This window comes from Anguilla rostrata, chromosome 8, assembly GCF_018555375.3.
Source record: "Anguilla rostrata isolate EN2019 chromosome 8, ASM1855537v3, whole genome shotgun sequence".
Classification (NCBI taxonomy): Eukaryota; Metazoa; Chordata; class Actinopteri; order Anguilliformes; family Anguillidae; genus Anguilla; species Anguilla rostrata.
Window position 1 is genome coordinate 16,561,821 of NC_057940.1, and position 20,399 is coordinate 16,582,219.

At 40.6% G+C, this 20,399-nt stretch overlaps 2 protein-coding genes across 2 annotated transcripts; both read right to left on the reverse strand.

Annotated features, from left to right (window-relative positions):
• Positions 1-1,826: 1,826 nt before the first annotated feature.
• LOC135260956 (WD repeat-containing protein 86-like) lies at positions 1,827-9,729 on the reverse strand. The gene is made up of 6 exons (XM_064346719.1): positions 9,422-9,729; positions 8,498-8,639; positions 6,707-7,127; positions 5,453-5,588; positions 3,765-3,868; positions 1,827-3,640 (listed from the first exon to the last, which is right to left on the reverse strand). Exons 1-6 carry the CDS (start codon positions 9,618-9,620, stop codon positions 3,395-3,397), a joined length of 1,248 nt encoding a protein of 415 aa, XP_064202789.1. The 5' UTR covers positions 9,621-9,729; the 3' UTR covers positions 1,827-3,394.
• Positions 9,730-10,698: 969 nt separating this feature from the next.
• Positions 10,699-14,849, reverse strand: LOC135260957 (gamma-crystallin N-A-like). The gene is made up of 4 exons (XM_064346720.1): positions 14,730-14,849; positions 13,641-13,889; positions 12,384-12,529; positions 10,699-10,921 (listed from the first exon to the last, which is right to left on the reverse strand). The coding sequence occupies exons 1-4, from the start codon at positions 14,748-14,750 to the stop codon at positions 10,771-10,773; spliced, it is 567 nt and encodes a 188-aa protein (XP_064202790.1). The 5' UTR covers positions 14,751-14,849; the 3' UTR covers positions 10,699-10,770.
• Between the last annotated feature and the right edge of the window lie 5,550 nt (positions 14,850-20,399).

The window sequence follows — 20,399 nt, forward strand, 5'->3', positions numbered from 1 at the left end:
ACACATTTCAAAGCCCATTGAGCCATACATCCAAAGATCACGTCTTGAAAATATAATGCACCCTAGATACGCTGATTGAGATAAATATGTAATTAACGATCAATCTAATATACGTACAAAGCAGCACTTCAGACATAACCACTGAGGCCACTGATTTAGTAATATATACCCCTAAATGAGCCATTTGAGTTATCAATTTGTTAAAAGCAATTATCCAATTAGTAATTTGTTCCCCTTGCATCAATAAGCATGCATTCAAAATAATAATTTTAATGTGAGGGTTTGAAAGATTAATTCAAGCACAACAATCATCATGAAGACACTTCTTAAAATGCACTACACAAGGAGGTTAAACTAACACACTTGGGAATGCAAGCTTCAGTTTGTTAATCAATTGTGTGGAGTTCCCGAGATAGTCACATTTTAGGTTCAATGTACCCTGCCCTGTACATGGCACACAGTATCTCTGTATCGTAAGAACACCCTTCTGCAACTCATATCTGAATAAGGCAGAACTGACGCACAGGCACTAAACCAGAACAAATGTTGCCTAACCCTGGGCTGATCAATCTGCTGCCTGACATGGCCTTAGTCAGCCAGGAGAGGGCACCACGGGCAGTAGAGTGCTCAGTACTTCAAACAAAATGTAATGCTTTTGCTATAAGGAACACAAAGGTCTTCCTTTGTGTAATTATTACAGAAAGTATTTTTTTTTTCTTTATCAATGGCACACTATATATGCTGATCTGAAAAGGAGCAATAGCTGGAAAGCTGCTTGGAAGCCAAAGGCTCACAGCTTAACAGACGTCGTTGATCAATATAATAAGTTTGTCTGACATTTATTAAAACAGCACAAAACAGTGTTTAAATCTGATGTGTAACACAAAACACCCTGGAATTAAAATGATTCCAGCCTTTAAACCCTAAAGTCTCTAACTCAGGTTACCGTTATCACAAAGGGCTGGATTATGACACTGCTTCAGTGCTGTGGCCACCGATGATAATGACAACAGAGTATCTATAACAGCAATTCAGGGGTAGCCAACCCCTCCATCAAGAGCATTGTATGAGTGAACTATCTCTATATACGTATATAAAATACAGTAAAACAAGAGATCCAAATTGTGAAGATCGGGAATAGGTCAATATACCACATATAAACCTTTCAATTTGTATTAAACAATAATCTGCTTCATCTGGATGCTAGATCATAAACACCAAAATGCATTTTAATACAAGTCAGACTGCTTACCGTTGTCTACAACTGAATAAAAGTTCTTCATTTTTTTCAGTATGTAGGAGAATGTCAATGAAGACAGATACAAGCACCCGAATGTGTACCGTTCACCTTCTATAGTGATAAGAGTGTTTGAATACCAAATATTTTCCTTCCATAAACCAGAGACAATGGAACATGTTAATGTCTACATTGCTTAATTTAAGCCAAGTATCTTTCTTTGCCTGACCTACAGAAGCTGAGCCAACCCAAGGACAGGTAATGAGTCAATCTGTCTTCTGAAACATTAACCATGCAGAACACAGGTCAAACACAGGATGTTCTGTTTAGCATACAGTGGTGGATGCAGAGAATGAAACACTTTAATTAATGGAAAGTTCAATGTAGAGCAAGGGAAAGTCAACAGTACTGAACAGAGAGACAGGCTGTTTTGCTACGTTCCACAGTCACATACTGTAGATTATCTACGGTATTACCCTACTTATGTATAAGAACTTCTTCAACGCAGAATACATCTAACAACTCACACATCCTACAACAAAACTCAAATGAAACCACAACGGAACGTTAGACACAGAAAACAGGAATATCCAGTGTTGTAAAGTTTATTCTTGTGTGTTTGAATTTTTTTCCTCCACACTTTGGTCTTGGTTGCTATGCTCACAGCACCAATGTAAATGTTATTAAGCTACTGTAGCTGTGCAGTTAAATAAAGTGAAAGATTTTTCCCTCAAGAAAAGTGGCTATTGAACAAACATTGTGTCGCATGTTTTCTGCACCACTTGGTAGTTCATTAACTGAGCTCCATGCCCCAGATTCAGGGATTTATACATGACATGAGCATGAGGTAACACAAGCATGGGCACCTGCAGGACCACAGTCCAGTTGTGACCTCTGACCTCTGTGAAGTCTTAAAGAAACATTTTTGAACACTGAAAGCCACAGACACTCCTTGTGACTCATTAAAATACAACTGGAGTGTTAAACTTAATTCCCATTGGCCATCTGCTGGCTTTTAGCTGACCCATTTCATTAAATGCTGTACAGTAAATATTTACCTCAGCAGTAAAGTTTTTCAGTATTGTGTGTTGTTAAGTATGGTTTAAGCTACATGACAGCCCAGGAACTGCCCCTGACACTGCACAAGAGCAAGTCACAGCTCAGGACTCAACTCACCAACATTCAATCACGCAAAATGCTTACTTATCTGAAAACAACACGTTTACTTACAGCACAATAGATGGGACTACGGTAAACACATGGCTTACAAAATCCAGCTGCACAGTGAGTGGTCAAACACAGTCATATTCTGTAATTGTGAATCAACAGCAGAAAGTCCCCGTGGTGCTTAAAGGATATAAATGCGCATGTTCTGCCGTGACATTCTAAATACTTTGCATGGTAGGTCTCTATTGATCTCACCATTCTAAACGAGGTCAAGCAAAATCACTTTAGGGATTTTAATCACTTGAACCCTGATCAATCAGAGCCACATTAAGGTGGACTGTCAAACAGTTGTATGTAACACCACTATTGGATTGCCCTTCTCGCGGCTGTATGGGAAGTTTTAATTAATATGATCGATAGAAGCTAGGGCAAATCTCTTGGTGCAGCAGGCTAGCTATTGCACATACCTTTACATAAAGCTCTACTGGTGTTAATGGGCTTTGAGCTTTGGTTGTACCTTTAAAGGAACTTTTAGGGCTCATTTTTCTTATCCCCACTGTGGAATGGCCAGGCATGGCCACAGGGCCATTTCATCGCTTTACTGTGAGTTTTCTATCCGGGAGAGCGCGCAGCAGCATGCAATATCTACCAAAACACAATGTTTGACCTCCCTCTGAGCGCATCACTCCAACCATACCCACTCATCAACCCATCAAACAGAGGACATGATGAAAGTTCAGACAAGACCAGGCCAATGCTGACCATCCACAACTACTCCATGAACTTCTCCATTCATTTTGATTCCTTCTGTAGAGGCAAAGTTCCTTTCAGCCCAGCCGAACTAAACGCAATTCCTGAATCTCTTCATTCTCTCAGTAATGGCAGAACCCAGTGGAACCTTCACAAGGTGAAGATGGAGGCAGGCGGAGGGAAAGCCTGCTAGTGTGAAAAGAAGGCCTTACTGGCCATTTTTGGGAGGGGTAAAGGGAATCAGATTAGCTCCAGCACCTCCCTTTCTCTGCTCTCACATGCTTCCTGGGAGCTTCGCCCCCTAGTGGGCTCGTTTGGGGACTGCGCACAGCCAACACGGTTGTTGCGCATTTGAGCAAGGCTGCTCCCGGCAGAGCCCCTGCAGTGGCTCCCCCTGCTGGCTCGCGTGTCACAGTACAACCCTCGAACATCCCATATCCTCATGGTCCCGTCATGGGACACAGTGTACAGCACATGGTTGTGGACCTAGCAGAACAATTCAGATTCAGAAAACAATTATCATTTGGATATGTGCATTAAATAACATTAACTATGTAAACATCAAGCTATTGTATGTCTGAAAATGTATATGTTGAGACTTATAAATCACCTGTAAACAATTGATGATAAATGTGTGTCCCTTGAAGACTCTTCTCAAGACTCCAGATTCAGTGTCAAAGGCCCTGGCACAAGAGTCTCCACTTCCAGTAAACACTGATAAAACATGAACACGAGAGTGCTGCACAGTCAATATTCTAGTTGCTTTCCATGGCAGACATTTTTACTGCAAAATAAAAACCAAAATCAAACTTTTCTGGAAGTGAGCCAACAAACATCTGGTTATAAATCTAGCGCTTCAACTACTAGGCCACACTGGATTCCTGTTGGCAGGGTGTATTCACTCCTTGCAAGTCTATTGTACTTTTGTGATTGAACAATGCTAAAAATATATATTTTTTAAAATACACCATAAAGCTTGCAAAAATTTTTTGGCAGAACACAAAAATATAAAAGGCTTAAGGAAGACTCTCGACAGAGATCCACTCAGGAATGTTGTTATTTGTGCTCTTGTTGTCTAATTGCCACATTTTCCCCAGTTTACAGGGAACTACATTAATTATTAGTCTTCATAGATAGTTATAGCTTTTGAGTACACAGTATAGTCTTTTTTTCATTATCATTTGATGAGAAGAAGGAAATTATAATTGATTACTGAAAATCTATTCTGAACTGGAGCTAGGAACCAACCCCCACCTTAAGTTATGAACCCTTATTAGGGAAATTACCCAGCATGCCACCAAGCTGCATTAGAGATGAGAGCCCCTTCAGATGCAGCTTTGCTATGGGGGCATTCTGAGTATGAGCCTGTGAGTTTGTGTTCAATAGGTTCAGATTTCTCATTGCTAAGCAACCGATCTGAAGTGAACTTGGTTAAAAGGACCCCATCACTGACAAGAGGGGAGTGAGCGGAGATGGGGGGGGGGGGGTTCCTTTACAAATTCTGCAGTTTTCCCATGAGCTGAGCCCACAACAACTAGAGCCATTCTGAACGGCAAGGCCTTTTTTCCTATGAAGCCTGCCTTCTTTGAAATGCAAAGCAACCCCAATGCTCAAAACTAGAAAGAAAATGATTTAGGGGTGCATTTTTTAGGAATATTCATATGTGTGTTTTAGTGAGCTGGTTTTCAGACTCTGTACAAATGTTGAAATTTAGAATCTGTATTACTTTTTTGATTGGATTGCTCTGGTGTGAACTGCCAGTTATCCTTGGCCAGTGAATAGAACGTGTGTGTTCTCTCCAACATGGCTTCCCAGAGAAAGTGTACTGCCATCTGACTGCAAATGTATATGTTTTTACAATATCCTCAGCATTTTCTTGGTGAAATTGTGGTTAATATTTTTGTCCATCCACCGCATCATGATCATTTATGTATATTAAATTATGTATATTTACAGGGCACATAGGGCAGCCACATTAATCTGGGAGTACTCTGGCAAACGGACTACAAGTTTAGTAAATCCAATTAAGCCTTGTTCTTATAAATACTTCTGTTTGTTACTATATCTTTTGAGTCACAGACATGTCTTATTAAACTGACATTTCATTATTTCGTAGAGAGGCAGTAGAGTACTGATGTGAAATGCCTTTCTCTCACATGCTGGTTCATCCTGTAAACTCTGCTAAACCTTGGTCTGTACTGAGAGGAGGGCTGAAACGATCCCCTTCTGTCCCTGTCTGCCCCGCCCACAGAGGACGCAGAATGGGTGTAAAGGGGTCACTTTTCCACAGGTACTTACAGACTCCATCATGGGCCTTGATGGCGCTGACGGTGTGTCTGTGTGCCATCAGTGTGCGGACGCACTTCCCGGATGCGGTCAACCAGCACTTGACCGTGCGGTCAGCACTCCCCGTGTACAAGTGTCTGCTCCCAAGCTGCAGGGAAAAGTTCACAACGTCGTTCAGAAGCGTGCGGGTCAGAAGCTGGTGTCAACGATCAGTATGCAGCTGCAGGACTGCAGGTAATTGGGCATCATAGATGAAATTTCTCATGAGTCAAAGCGCTGATCCTGGGGTTCTACATCTTGCTGCTCGTAATATGACACAAACTACATCAAGTCTAATTTTGTCATTAACTGCGGGGATATTATTCCACAGGAGCGAACCCCAGGGTTGGGATTAATTGTGTTGAGGAGGTTGCCGAAACAATTAGAAGCACACCTGTTAAATTCCCACAAAGAACTCCCTTCAGTGTTCAATATTCTGCACCGAGCCAGCTAACTGCCCACCGGATACGGCCAGACACGTTCAGGCTTTCAGCAGCCTTCACGTTCAGCGAGTCAGCGAAATCACCAGAGCACACATACTTTCAGTAGGAACGCACAGACGAACCTCTGGGTGAATAACATTTACCATATTAAATGCTGATGACTACGGTGATGTCATGTAGGCTACTTGAATTCCAAAAACACCAGTTATATTAGGAGGTGAATAAGCACATCTGGGCCGTGGTGGTGTCATATTACCATTTTTATCCAGTTTTAATGAAACAGCAGATTATCCTCTCTTGCCAGTAGAGTGGATTTAGTTTTGTATTGGAGCTCACACAATCACAGCTTTTCGTAGAACCTCTTATTTTGCTATATCATCAAAAGAAGCCAAAGAAATAGACAAAAAAAATTTTTTAAGCCCAAGTTCTGATAAATAGGCCACTAATATCAGTGGTACTATATTTTATACTTCAGGAGTCTGACTGACCACCAAAGTCAGGAAGTTTCTAACAGTTACTGACAATTAAATTAACGATCCAATGTGGTTTCAACAGTCAGTAGCACTCTAGCACTTGAAAAGGACATTTAACAGTCTATTAGACTGGACAAAGCATAGAGGCTGCATTCAAATACTGCTGCTAACTTTGAAAGCTCACTCCCTGGAAAGGCAGTACCAACTAGCCTACAATTTCCAGCAAAACCGGGGTCTCATAAAACACAGCATATCAAAGCCTCGATCGATTGAAGCTCTCAAACATGACGATAATTAACAGGTGAGTTTACCTCAAGGCAGACAACGGACCCTTGGTGGTCCTGCAGAACTCGCGTCTGCCCTCCGGTGGTGAGATCCCAGCAGCGCACCGTGTGGTCCGTGCTGCCGGTGAACAGGGTCTTGGTGGGCGTGTCCAGAACCATGCAGAGGACCGCCCCTTTGTGCCCGCGCAGCGTCTGGTAGCAGTGGCCCTCTGACACCAGCCACAGCTTCACGGTGCAGTCGGAGCTGGCCGTGACCAGGAAGTCCCTGTTCTGCTCGCAGTCCGACTCGGCCTCAGGCAGCAGGTCCTGGGACGAGAAGTGTGCCAAGGCCAGCACGCTGTTCCGGTGTCCCCGAAACTCCTGCATCGGCCTGCCACTGTCCAGACTCCAGCAGCGAGCCGTGCGGTCGTAAGACCCGCTGAACAGCCACCCTCTGGAGACCAGTACCCTAAGAAGTGCACAGCAGAAACAGCCAAATGTTAATGGTGTCAGAATTTCAGGAAATGCATTGAAACCATGCTCTATCCATGTATCTTATCTGAAAAATAGATACTCCATCTCTCAGTGTGAGCATATTTTGATCACAGCTTTAACTAGTACAGTGTAATCATTACAAATAGGCTATATGTATATGCTTTTTTCTATTATATGTATGGTGGAAGGGAACTGGGCTTGTAACTCCATCATTGTAGGTTCGATTTCCCAGCTGGATACTGCTGTTGTATGCTTAAACATAACTTAATCCACCTTAACTGCTTCAGTAAACTTCAGTAGTATAAATAGATATATGCAGAAATAAGTCACTCTGGGTAACAGCCTCTGCTAAATGTCTAAAATATCAAATGCAATGTAATATGATCACACAAAAGCTCTACAACAATGGAAAGCCCCAGAGGAGCCATTTCATGCTGGTAAGCACTCAACAGAAAGAGTCGGAACATGCTTCAAGAGAGCCCGCTTGTTCCTCAATACCAGTGAAAAGTTTGATACTGTTTAATTACTTTCCCGGCACCATAACAATGTTCTAGGCAGAGCTAGAATAGTTACGGGAACTTTCAGACAATTAGCAAGGGATGATGAGAAGCTAGAAAACAAATGAGATATTAATCCCCAGCTTGTACTTTCAAACAGAGAGCCACACACAACATCCCTCTTCAATTAACCAAAGCACTTGCTCAAACAAACTCATTAATCACTTCCTATCAAGTCACCAGTACACGTATCTCCACAAAACACTATCTATCAGCAAGCACCGCAATATGATATATGACGTAGCACAAAACAATGTGCCATATGATATTCTTTAATTAAACTACCTTACGATTCTCCATGTTAATATCAGCTACATTCATCAATGTTAATTTACTTCCAACACGCCTATGCGATTAAATTTAAATGTTTTGATTAATACATGAGTTTGCTTAATCAACTCTTCAGAAAAAAATAAAACATAAATGCAATTACAAATCATAGTAAATCAAAACACAAAGTAATTTGACTATAAACACCATATTTTAAAATATTGATTGATGGGTCACTCAAAGAATACACCCTAAATAAGAAAACACAAAAAACTACATAAAGCAACTGCCAGAACAACTCCTTTTTCATTTGCAATTGCTAAACAAAGAAAACACCCATACAATGATTAATGGTATCGATCACATTTGACCATCAGATAAAACGTTCAGTGTTCCAAAACTAAATTCTTACGTAGAATGAAAGTGTATTTTAATTCAACATGCATTCCTTGCCAAGCAGAAGTAATATAAGTCCAGTTTGTGGTTTTACTTTGATGGCCAGCAAAAACAGACTTACTTGTTGACAGTGGAGGTATGGCCCCTGAATATTTGAGTGCACCTGCCTGTCACAATGTCCCACTTCCGTACTGTGTGATCAGCACTACATGTGTAGGCCACATCGTTCTCCAGGTAACCATGGGTAATGTAGTTTTCATGTCCTGACAACATTAAGAGAAATGCACACGAAACAACTTGTTTACAAACTTTTAACCTTGTCAAAAGAGCAGGCCATACAGTATCCTGGTAATAGTTTAAGTATCACACTGCCTCATAAAAAAACGATGTGCTCATTTATACTGTAAGATCCGAGAAAAGCCAGTATTTTCATTATGAAAACGAGTGTGACCGATGGTTTTCCAGATGCTTATTACTGCGATTCACCAAAATCCACACATTACAATTAAAGCCTATACGTAGACCGAATACATCTTCAAAATTTTGAGACCTCATTCGTGGTAATGCAAGTTTAAAAAAAATCAAGATCCAGTCCATATATTGCAAATATTAATAGTCCTGTTAAGGCATAAATTATTATTGCATTCATATCATACATTTATGTTTGTTTATGCTTAAATACCAACTTTGATTGTATGAAAGCATGGTCACATGTTATGTTTTGTAATTCTAACAGTAATATGTTTAAAATTGCTACGCAAAGACATTTTTTCGACATGCTACATTTTTAAATCGATATTTTTAAATAAATCACTGCTCCAATGTAGGCTGCTCTAGTATTCTGATTTGTCTACCACGTGCATGCGTCACGCAGATAAACGTCCTGATAAATGAAACCCGTGTTTGTTTGTTTTTTTTGATGTCTTGGCTGCTCTGTCCGCTTTACCGCCTAAGTGCGCTTTCAAACTGCTGCTCTCACTGCGGAGCCCACACGATGTCGAGTTTAATGCGAATGTCTCGGTCTCTTAGTTCGTGCAAAAGTTACCTTGAAACACACAGCACTGTTGTCCCGTAGTCCTCCACAGGCGAGCGGTTCTGTCTTCGCTGCACGTAAGCAAGTATCTTCCGTCAGGACTCAGACTTACCCAATTAATGCCTCCACGGTGACCCGTACACACTTTTTTCAACCACTTAATTCTAGAAGTGCCGCATCCCATCACATCTGAAACGGGACCATTAATCATTCAACTACAGGCTAAATCCAGAGCGCACAGTTTCGGTATCACTCTCCATCCGGTCAAACTTGCGTGAGCAGCGACGTCATGAGATTTAAAAACTGAGAAGGACAGTGGGCGGAAAATCGACTATTGTTAGGAATTATCAAGACTCCCCGCGCAGGACAAGGGAATTATTGCACTTCTGTTTCCTAGCAAACCCAATGTTGGGTGAAAGGTTTCGTACGAACAGTAAATTTACGTTCAATCATTGTAGCCTACTGCCTTCAGTTTATGAGAAGGTTAGAATTTACATTAAATTATTGCACTTCCTCCAGTTCATGTGAAGGTTAAAGTAGGCGAGAACGATCGATCATACAATCTTACACGATAAAGCACGGCATCATTGATACTGGTTAATAATCAAATGTGTTGTTACAATAAAAAGATGGAAACAACGTATTATATGTAAACATCTACCTAGGACAATTCAAGTGAAGTGCACAGAATATAAATTAGACAATTGATATGCCTGTATTTTAAATAAAGTGGACGTGAAGATTATAAAAGATGACATGTTGTGCTGGGAATAGCTTTTGTGTCATACATGTAGAGTTGTGAGATGTATTTTATTGTGTGTCCAACTGATGTGAAGAGGTATGTTCTTGTATAGAGCACAATGAACAAAGCATTTATTCTGTAAAAATAAGCTTTATCAATATTGAATGTTGTCAGCACTGACACGAGGATTACAAACAGAGCAGCAAATGAAACACATCATCCGTCTTATCTTTAGAGAATGGCTTGCAGTAACTACATGACAAAGAAACAAATTATGTCTAACTGAAATATGCGTGTTTGTATGATTATATGGTGACTGCAGAAACGAATTAGTAATTTGTATGCTTATAAATAAATGCATTATAAAAATCCATTAAAATAAAAATGTACTAATGTAATAATGATGTTACATTGATGAAAATGTTATAAAACATTTCACAGATGGATCCTTCCTAAGGAATGTTATGGGTTTTCATGTCGGGATGAACAAGTTTTGTCAGGCATATTTCAGACACAAATGAATGGACCAGTATTTGATAAAACATGGTTGTGTTATGCATTTTATTTTTTACAGTTCAGGTAAAAGGTAAAAGGCTCTGGCCCTCCCACAGGTCACGGTTTAGAAGTAGTTAACCACCCGACGGATGGACTGGATAGTGGCGTTCTGGATGTTGGCATTGTGTCCTTGCCATTCCGTGTGACAGCTGTAGTTTCCTCTCTCCACAATGTACATGCGTCCGCGGTAGTTGGGCTCCTCATACATAACCCAGCTAACCAAGAGAGAAGACAGGCAGACCAGAGATTGTTTATCACCTTGGAAACTAACACACGGTCCACACCTACCATAGGAGTTCCATACTGCCGTTTGAGGGAAATAATCAGCTCTGATAAAGTGTAGGCCATCATTTTAGCATTATAGCTTCAGAACATTTCGGTAGGTACTCTGATCCTGGACGAATCTGCGTCTGACAGAACCTGCAATTAATGCTTGCAGAGCAGAGTAAGCCACACACTGCCACAGCATGGATTCCCTAATGCCATTTGCAGTGTTTACACATTGTGACCAGAAAGGCACGACTATAGATATTTATTAACCAGCCTTGACTTTCCCTTTCTTTAAGTGCTTTAGAATAGCAAACCTGCACCTCCAATGGATTTTGTACTCTCAAAACAATTAAGAGCTTGAAGGAGCAATGTTCACTGCATAATAGGCATCTGGGGCATTTAGAGTAATTGGAGGGCATTCCAAAAGCTTTTCCTTTATTTCAAGGAATGAAAGATTGTGTAAATAAGTACTGCTCAGTCGGTTTTGCTTTTCTCACAACATAATTATTGCAATAAATGGCAAAATAAATTTCAGTAATAATTTTCTATGCATCACAGGCATGGGAAATACAATCCTTTGTGGCATTTATAGGGGCCATTCTTCAAAATCTTTGAATTTTTGATATTTATGCCCATCGAATATAGAACTGCATGTGCTCATATTTATGCTTTAATCTTTATATTTGTATTGATTTTGAAGCTTGACGATGGATCAAAATAAATCCTCATTAGCAGTGCTGTCCCTGAGGTTTAAGGTTTCATCTGCTACTTCATATTTATTCCTCATTAATTCATCAGATGTTTTACAAACCAACAGTCTTTGTGAGCTTGTAATGAATGCACACATCATATATATATATATATAATATATATATATATATATATAATATATATATATAAGTACACCATATGATTCCATAAGTTTGAAATCATTTGACAAGACTGTTTGTGTGTGTGTGTTTGTGTTTGTGTGTGTGTGTGTGTGTGTGTGTGTATCAACCCCAAGACCCCAGTATTAGTGAGGTTTGTTTTCTGCCATATTACAGACTCCATAATGTTGTAGCCTGTGTTACCTCAGTGGTTGAGTTGGCTTGAATTGACACCTCCAACTGGAGCCCCACCTAGACAATTCAATCATCCATCTGAACTGACCACTATGTTAGTAAAAGTTGGGTGGACTTTTCTCACATCAAAGCGTCAAACTGATCAGGCTCATAGTGCTAAGGTACGGTCATAAGGCTGAGAAGTGAGGTTACTTTCAGGGTATCAATTCAACCTGTTGGGAATCTTGAGAGATGACCATGCAAGACTATGAAGAAGTCTCTTCACTAATAAGTCAAACGTGTGGCAATGGGGGATCACTGTGCTGCGTGTTTGCGCTGAAATGTGTCCAGGGCCCAGACTTACGCTCCGTCGCCGTAGACTTTGAGAGAATTGATGCAGTTCTTGCTGAAGCCGCGGCTCTGCAGGAATGGGCAGTCGTCACACAGTTCCATGCACTGTCCGGTGAAGTTGGCACCCTCAAACATCTCCATTCTGTAGTGTTCTCCGTGCTGGGGGGAGAAATACAGGGTACCACAGTGATCACGTCCACCACACTGACCATTACCAAGGGAATTACGCTCCTGGACACATCCGCTTCTTTTGTTAAGTCAATAATTTTATGATGATGAATGATCATTATTAGTAGCATACAATTATGCTGTGTTATTTACACTTATACTGTATATTTTATGAACCTGTTCATTCACTGTTATGGTTGTGTTAAGAAAGCTTTTATGGAATGTTGATTGAAATCAGAATTGTCTGTTGGCAGTATCCTGTTTCTGAGCCGCTGAACATTGAATGGAACTCTTTTCTTTTCAGAGTAAAAGTAATCAGAGCATGCCACGCAATATACTGCACTAAAAATTTAATACAAAGGCCTTTCTGATGGAATATCCAATTTTTTAACAATCTAGGCCATACTACTGTATTCTTTTCACGTTTCAGACATGGCTTTTATCAGTTCAGACATTTTTCCAGCCTTAAAGCCTTATGAATTTTGGATGCAGTTTCAGTGTCCCCCTGATAAATCAATGGTGCCATATCAAACCTGTCCCAAAAGGTTTTCTGGAATTTTTGTCAAAGGTTAACCATGCCCGTTTATGGCAGCCAGTAAAAACAATGTTCTTAAAGGGAATGCAGAAAATTCAGTTTCCTCCATTAAATGTGCTTCCTAATTCTAAAGAGTGTCTATAAAATGATGATAAAAAGGCACCTTGAGTATTCTATGAGAAAGCAGAGCCCAGGGGAAGGCTTTGGTTGGACGTATCGCGCATATGTCAAACAGACATGTGAGAGTAATTGATGGGCTTGAACCCATTACGCTGTGATCATATTCAAAATCAAATGGACCGTTTTCACGTACTCCTAATAAGAAGATTGGGAGCTGCAGTTAGATCTACATCTTAAGTGATGACCGTGGGGTAAAGGATGGATGATGTCTGTCAGGGTACAACTCTAGCTGGGCTTTCAGCATGCTCAAATTGCTGGTATCTGAAAATGCTATCTAAAATCCCAGAAGCAAACACACTGTGATGCAAGTCACAGTGACGTTCTTATATTTTGGCACAGGGCAGCTTCCGTACATTGCCTCCCCCGCTCGCCGGCTCGGGCTCTCACCATCCTGATGGGTCTGCAGGAGCCCATGTGGTCGTTGTGTCCATTCCAGCGCTGGAACTCGGGGTACTCGCCGCGCTCCAGGATGTACTGCTGGCCCTTGAAGTCGGGGTGATCGTAGCAGATCCAGGCCCCGCTCTCCACGCGGATGGAGTTGACGCGGTTCATGAAGCCCCGGTCCTGGAAGTTATCGCAGTCGCCAAAGACCTCCAGCTTCCGGCCCGTGAAGCATCTCCCCTCATAAAATACTATCTGGGAAAAGAAACGGAAAACCACATGCCTGCCAATTAAAATATACATACACATGTGTGTGTGTGTCAAGGTACATTACTGTCGATGAAAATCAAAATTTTTGAGGATTTATTGGGTCCTGAAACCATCATTAAAAAACAGGAAGAAATTATTTTTCCATTTTATCCTGATGTTTTACTTCTTCATGTTCAATCCCATGAATAAACACACTGTACTAGGCCGTACTCCTACAGGAACACATGGCTTCAATAAAAAGGTTTCATCATATCAAATACAAAATATGACTCATTAAACCATAATATAACCTTAAAGAGCTGGCAAGCTCTGACAATAAAATGATGCTTGTTCAATATCCAAATGTATTGTTTGCACAGGACATGTGATTTCCCATCTAAAAGTCAATTATATGCTTGGCTTTTGTACAGGATGTGTAACTTTCCATCTAAACGTCAATTGTTATGCTGGTTTATTTAAACACAAATATACATTTGGTTTGGAAGGTGACCAGAATCCTGCCCACAAGTAAACACACTATTACTGGAAATCCATTAACCACTAGCAATCCGTCAATCCTCTCTGTTACTTGACTTGCTACTGAAGGAAAACACAGGAAAACAGTGTTGATAAATCCAAAAATTCTGAAACCAGGTACGAACACTCCTCATTCCCAGTTCAGGAAATATCCATCTACCAACCATCGCAACTGTATCAGCAAAAACGAAATGCCACTTCCTCCAAGCTGGATGGCACTTCCATGGGGAGGGAGGGACTATTATTTGTAATGGGACAGTATGGCCTGAAGGGGGAAGGGGGGTGCATCCAAAACTCGCATGTACTTACCTTTCCTGAGTACTGCGACATTTTCCACCATGCGGCGTCCAAACTAGCCCAGAACTGACACAGTGTAAGCGTGAAAAATTTGAAAAGCCCAATATATACAGACAACAGAGCGTGTGGTAGCATCGCGAGGCTAAAGCAACAAAAGCCCCACAATGGAGGGGTTACTGATTGTGCTTCATGGGCAGTTTCCCTTACATTTGCCTCTGCTGATTCTGAAGTTTGGCTTTTGGAGACAGGCACGGGGAGAGACAAAAGATTTTGCTTGGACGGGGTTTTACTGACTGGCATTCGCCCATGCCCTGGTTATACCACACATACTGTTATTATATACAGTATGTGTGGTATTTGATGAAGTAAAATAACCATACGCCTATATTAAGCTGTTACTATGCAATCAGGTGCTTGGACATGTCTGAATTATTCAGTGACATTTGTTTTATATTTAGATCTTGTAAGACCTATGAAACAGCTTAGCCTTAAAGAAATTGTCAGACTTTCTAATTCGCCATTTTGCGTGTCCTAGGAAACTTCAAAGAGCTAGACCAGAGTAGTCTAGAGATAATTCACTGAGAGCAGGCACTGAGGGGTTAGCCATTTGAGGTGTAACTGAGAGCGTGTGCATGGGTGTGGGTATGTATGTATGTGAGTTTGTGTGTGTATATGTGCGTGTGTGTGTGTGAACAGGGGTGGCCTGGGAATCCTCAAGGCGGCAGTATTGAGTTTTGAGTATTATACTCAAAACGGAACAGAGGTTTTTGAACAAAACAACATGTTTTAAACAGGAGACAAACAAAAAGACATGGTGTGTGCAAACCCCCAGTGCAGTTTGCAAATAGTCTCACAAAAAGCCCACAAGTTCCCAAACCTCCGACTCTCTGCAGTTGGTCCTGATATCAAGTGGTTGGTTGCATCACAGTTGACTGGCCCGAGGTTCAAATTTCTTTTCAAGTTCATCTGTCCCATGGTAGCATTGTTGTGGTCGCGACTGGAATAATTTCGAGATGAATACTTCTGAACGAAGTTACTAAACTTGTGTGAGGATATCATGATTGATTGATCACGCAGAGATTTTAAAATCAACTAAATGTGTTCAAATTCCTGGCTCCATACATAATAGCCAGCTCGGGTTACAATTGCCTCATAATCAATGTGTGCCCCCCAGTGGCATAGAGTGGCATAAAACAAAGAACACGGAGTTTGTTTTGAGTATACTGACAATGATGTTTGGTAACATGTTCACCCGGTTTCTTTTTCAAAATGTTTATACATCATTTGGAGTATACTGCCTACTTCATGCTGGCATACTTCATACTCATAGGATTCCATACCATAAAATTGGTTAATGCACCTACAGGCACTATATTGGCGATCCTGGGTTAGTCCACGCCAGACTAAACCAGAGGCCAGTGTGTTACTACTGTCTTTGCAACTTGGTTTAATTATAGCCTAATATAGTCCCTCCACGTAATAGCTAAATAATATTTCAATAATAGCAAAAGCTGACCCTCCCAAAAATATCTTGAAATCCCCAATATTTTATGCCATCATAATGCTCACCATGAGAGTTACTTTTCTTATAATCTCAGAAAGATGTGTTGTACTGTAGATTGACCTGAACCAATAATATATCAATTGAACAGGACCAATATGCGTCAGATCTCCAATGATCATTCGATAAGTATGCATGGGTCAGGAGAAGAGGGAGCTTCCTCCTTCTCTATCAACAACATAAAAGGTGGGCCTGTCTTTACTTTTGTATTGGTATCTGTGTCATGCACCTAGGTCAGGTGTTTTAAATTTCATCCCTGGTCTTTTTCATTTGTTGGTTTTTAACTTTGGTCTTGGCACACCTTGAGATTTTCTTGGTATCTTCTTTCATTAATTCAGCTGTTTAACACTTAATAAATCTCTTAATTTTTGGTTATGACTGTAAATCTTGATAGAAGTTGATTCAACATGTGACTCTGCCTATCAATGGATTTGGTGATTTATATTTTTGATAATAATTATCAGATTAAATCCAATTAATTGACTTGGATAAGTGAGGAGTTTTAAGTGTTGATGTTGTTTGTGTTCTGTATTCTGAGTAATGTGCTTTGCTGTCCTGTTTCAGGCCTGTTTCTGCCCTTTGCTATTGTGTATGTAGACTCGGAGCAATGACCCAACGGTGCTGAACACTCTGTCAGACTTACATAACCTCACAAAAAGATGCTGCCAAATTACTTTACTATCACTTCGGCAAATGTTTTGAACCTTTCTTATTTATAGATATTCAGCTCAGATACGTCTTCATGTTATTGACATGCACATAGAATAAAACGGAACTTCATTATTCTCAAAGATTCAACAGGACCTCACAGAAACACATTTTAAAAATCCCTTCAGTGCAGAACTTTTATCATGGAGCAAGAATTGTTATGGAAGCATGTACAGAAGGATCTTTTTATGAAAGGCTCATGTCTCCTCACTGTGTACACTGTAGGGCAGAGAAAATCAGCAAGCAGAACACAGTGTGCTAGAGAACAAGAGGGAGTAAACGCAGCAAATTCCAGTCCTCTCATTTAGTCTAGACCCTTATCACAGACTGTACATTGCCAATCCCCCTAGGACTGCGTATTACTCATTAGATAGTGTTTGAGTCAGATGGATTTCAGGGAAGTTTATGAGCTAAGTTTGAGATAGCGTTTTGTTTACTTGGGAGAGCGCAACAGGGGAAATTACACAGTTGGGAAACACCTGTTTGCTTTTCTGAGAAAATTCTGCACCCATGCCGGAGGGTAAAATATCTATTGGATCCCAGCCTTTGGGTAAATCCAGAGCCCTGAGGGGTGAAACGGGAAAAGGTGAAGAAGAGAGGGAAGAGGAGGGGCACAGGTGATATATTGTTGGTATAAAAAGAAGAAGAAGAGCAAGAGAAGAAAGGTGTGGATACTACAATAACACGTGTGATATCAGGCAGGTAAGGCTGAACTCTACTTTACATTCCAGCTCCACACACAGATATTTATCACAGACTTTATACTAGTAATAATAATAAGAAAAACAACATTTTGATTTTATCATTTGGACTATATATTTGAACAAATTCCATCCAAAGTATGTCTATTGAAGCTGTCTATAATTCTCTATCTGTCTTTAATTCTCCATCTTATTTGGTTCTCATTACAGTTCCTTACTTGCTGTGCTGTTGTCATATTGTGAGTATTTATAAAATCCCACGTGGACAAATGTGTTTAGCATTATTGGTCTCTCAATGCACACGCTATTCAAAAATATGCTTGAATTGTTTCCACCAACCATCATTTAAATGTTTCAGAATCATTGTGAAATTGTACTGTAAGTTGGAATCTACAGTACAGGGACAATCTGTCTAGGAGAAGACTTGGTATATAATTGTTGTTGATATGGCAGATGTATGAGTGACATTGTATAAAAAAAACAAATATATTGCAATATTTTCTATTCACTTCAGATACAGAACAATGAAGGTTTTGGTTTTCTCCCTTGCTCTCCTGCTGATTTTAACATACGGTGAGTTGACTTTCTTCATCTTGTTCCAGTTTTCGTACCACCATCACCAATTCTTTGCTTTAACGTTGCTGACAAGGGCAAAAGCTGCTTCAGTTCTATAAATTGCAGTTGTTGTTTTTAAGGTCATTTTGAGATAAGGTTTCTGTGAAATGTGGTTGAAATCTCTGCAGCCCGCTTTATTGACCTGTCTAATGGCCAGCTCATTTAAAGAGGGGGCCATTTTGAAAGCACTGCGTGTTGAAAATCATTCAATTGACGAAGGTCAAACACAAGATTCCTAGTGCTCTTTCTTTCTCCAGATCATACACTTACTTATGTGTTTTGCTAAATGCATTTGGGGGTGCACTTTTAAAAAAGTATACCAGCATACCTTTTAGGATGTCCCACAGAGAGGAAGAGGCAGAGCCATCTTTGGGTCCCATAAATCAGAGAGGAAAAGGCAGGGCTTTTTTAATACAGGGGAAGGACGTCTTATGACACTTCTGCAGTACCACTGGAAGGATATTCTTTGCATCATTCTTCGCCCATCATGTAGAATACATATGCACTAAGCAGTAGTCAGTATGTTTAGCAGACAGCAGATTTTTTGAGGCAGTCAGGAGGCTGTTTCGGACACGGCCCTGGTAAAGGAGGCTAACGTGCGCTACCTGTCTGTTCTGAAGGGGAAGCCCTGGAGTGTTCCCACTGCGTTCCTCCAAGGCCTGGCGGCTCGTGCGTCACCACGGTGGAGAAATGTGGCTACGGCAAAGACGCGTGTGCTCGGGCCAGGTTCCTCACCGCCCCCTGTGAGTCCCGCCCACTGTAATGTGGTTCCGCCCACTGCTCAACCCAGGCACCTCTGCTCATTGGTTTTATTATTATTATTATTATTATTATTATTATTATCATTATTTGTATTATTATTATTATTATTATCATTATTATTATTATTATTACAGGCATTTAGCAGATGCTCTTATCCAGAACGACTTACATTGTCTCCAGTTATACAGTTGGATATATACTGGAGCAATGCAGGTTAAGTACCTTGCTCAAGGGTACAACGGCAGTGTCCTACCGGTGAATCGAGCCTGCAACCTTTAGGTTACAAGACCTACTCTTTACCTACTCCTTAGCCAGTATACTACACTGCCGCCTGTTTATTTGATATCGCTTCTTGAATATGATGCACCTGAGGTCAGCACAGAACTGTGGGTCTTAGCATGACGGTAACTTATTTTATTTTAGGTGTGGGCCCAAATTAGATTTTGATGGTATAACCGTCGCCTTAAATTTCATGGTATTTCGCATCTCTAAAATGTGTTATAAAATACTATGTTATCCTAATTTGTCAGGGGGCTGCATCAGCAACCCCTTCCAGCAGTTCGTTTTTGAAAACCACATGACCCATCATGGTTTATTGCTTGAATATAAATAAATAGTGATGAACTATTTGTTCGGAACTGTCAAAATGAATTTTATCCATGATCTAAACATTTAGGATATTGCCTCATTTAATTCATAGGTCAGCATTTAAGAAATAAAACATTAAGGAAAACTCATGTGATTACACATCTTTTTGAAAATAAGGTTAGTTTATCTACATTAATACATTAAAATAAATTATTTCATGAATAATTACTCAAAAAACGAATTTAATTTTAATTAAGAAGTGTTGAGAACTTATCCCCTGTGATAGATTGGCAGCCTGTCCAGGGAGTATTCTTGCCTCTCGCCCAATGCACGCTGGGATAGGCTCCAGCACCCCCCCGCGATCCTGCCCAGGATAAGCGGTTATAGATAATGGATGGATGGATGGATGGATGAAAACTTATCACCCAGGTTCTCTTACCTCAGCCAGCACAGCAACAATGCCCCTGAGCTACATGGACAGCCACATAAAGCATAATTTGAATGCATATTCCCAGTACACAACAAACTATATTAATATGCCTGCTCCTGCTGTCCTGCACAATGCAGTGCCAATGCAGTGTTAGGGAACTGGGCTTGAAAGGTTGCAGGTTCGATTCCCAGGCAGGACACTGCTGCTGTACCCTTCAGCAAGATGTTTAAACTGAACTGCTTCAGCAAAGATCCGGCTGTATAAATAGATACTATGTAAGAATGCAAATGTTATGCAAGTCACTCTGGATAAGAGCA

Excerpts from the sequence above, each read along its gene's own strand:
- LOC135260957 (XM_064346720.1), bottom strand. The coding sequence starts at position 14,750 with ATGTCGCAGTACTCAGGAAAG. Across the intron at positions 13,890-14,729 it reads TGTCGCAGTACTCAGGAAAG|ATAGTATTTTATGAGGGGAG; the intron begins GTAAGTACATGC and ends TTCTTTTCCCAG. Across the intron at positions 10,922-12,383 it reads AAAGTCTACGGCGACGGAGC|CTGGGTTATGTATGAGGAGC; the intron begins GTAAGTCTGGGC and ends TCTCTTGGTTAG.
- LOC135260956 (XM_064346719.1), bottom strand. The coding sequence starts at position 9,620 with ATGATTAATGGTCCCGTTTCAGATGTGATGGGATGCGGCACTTCTAGA. Across the intron at positions 3,869-5,452 it reads CAAGGCCCATGATGGAGTCT|TGTTTACTGGAAGTGGAGAC; the intron begins GTAAGTACCTGT and ends ATGTTTTATCAG. Across the intron at positions 3,641-3,764 it reads TTATCATCAATTGTTTACAG|GTCCACAACCATGTGCTGTA; the intron begins GTGATTTATAAG and ends TTGTTCTGCTAG.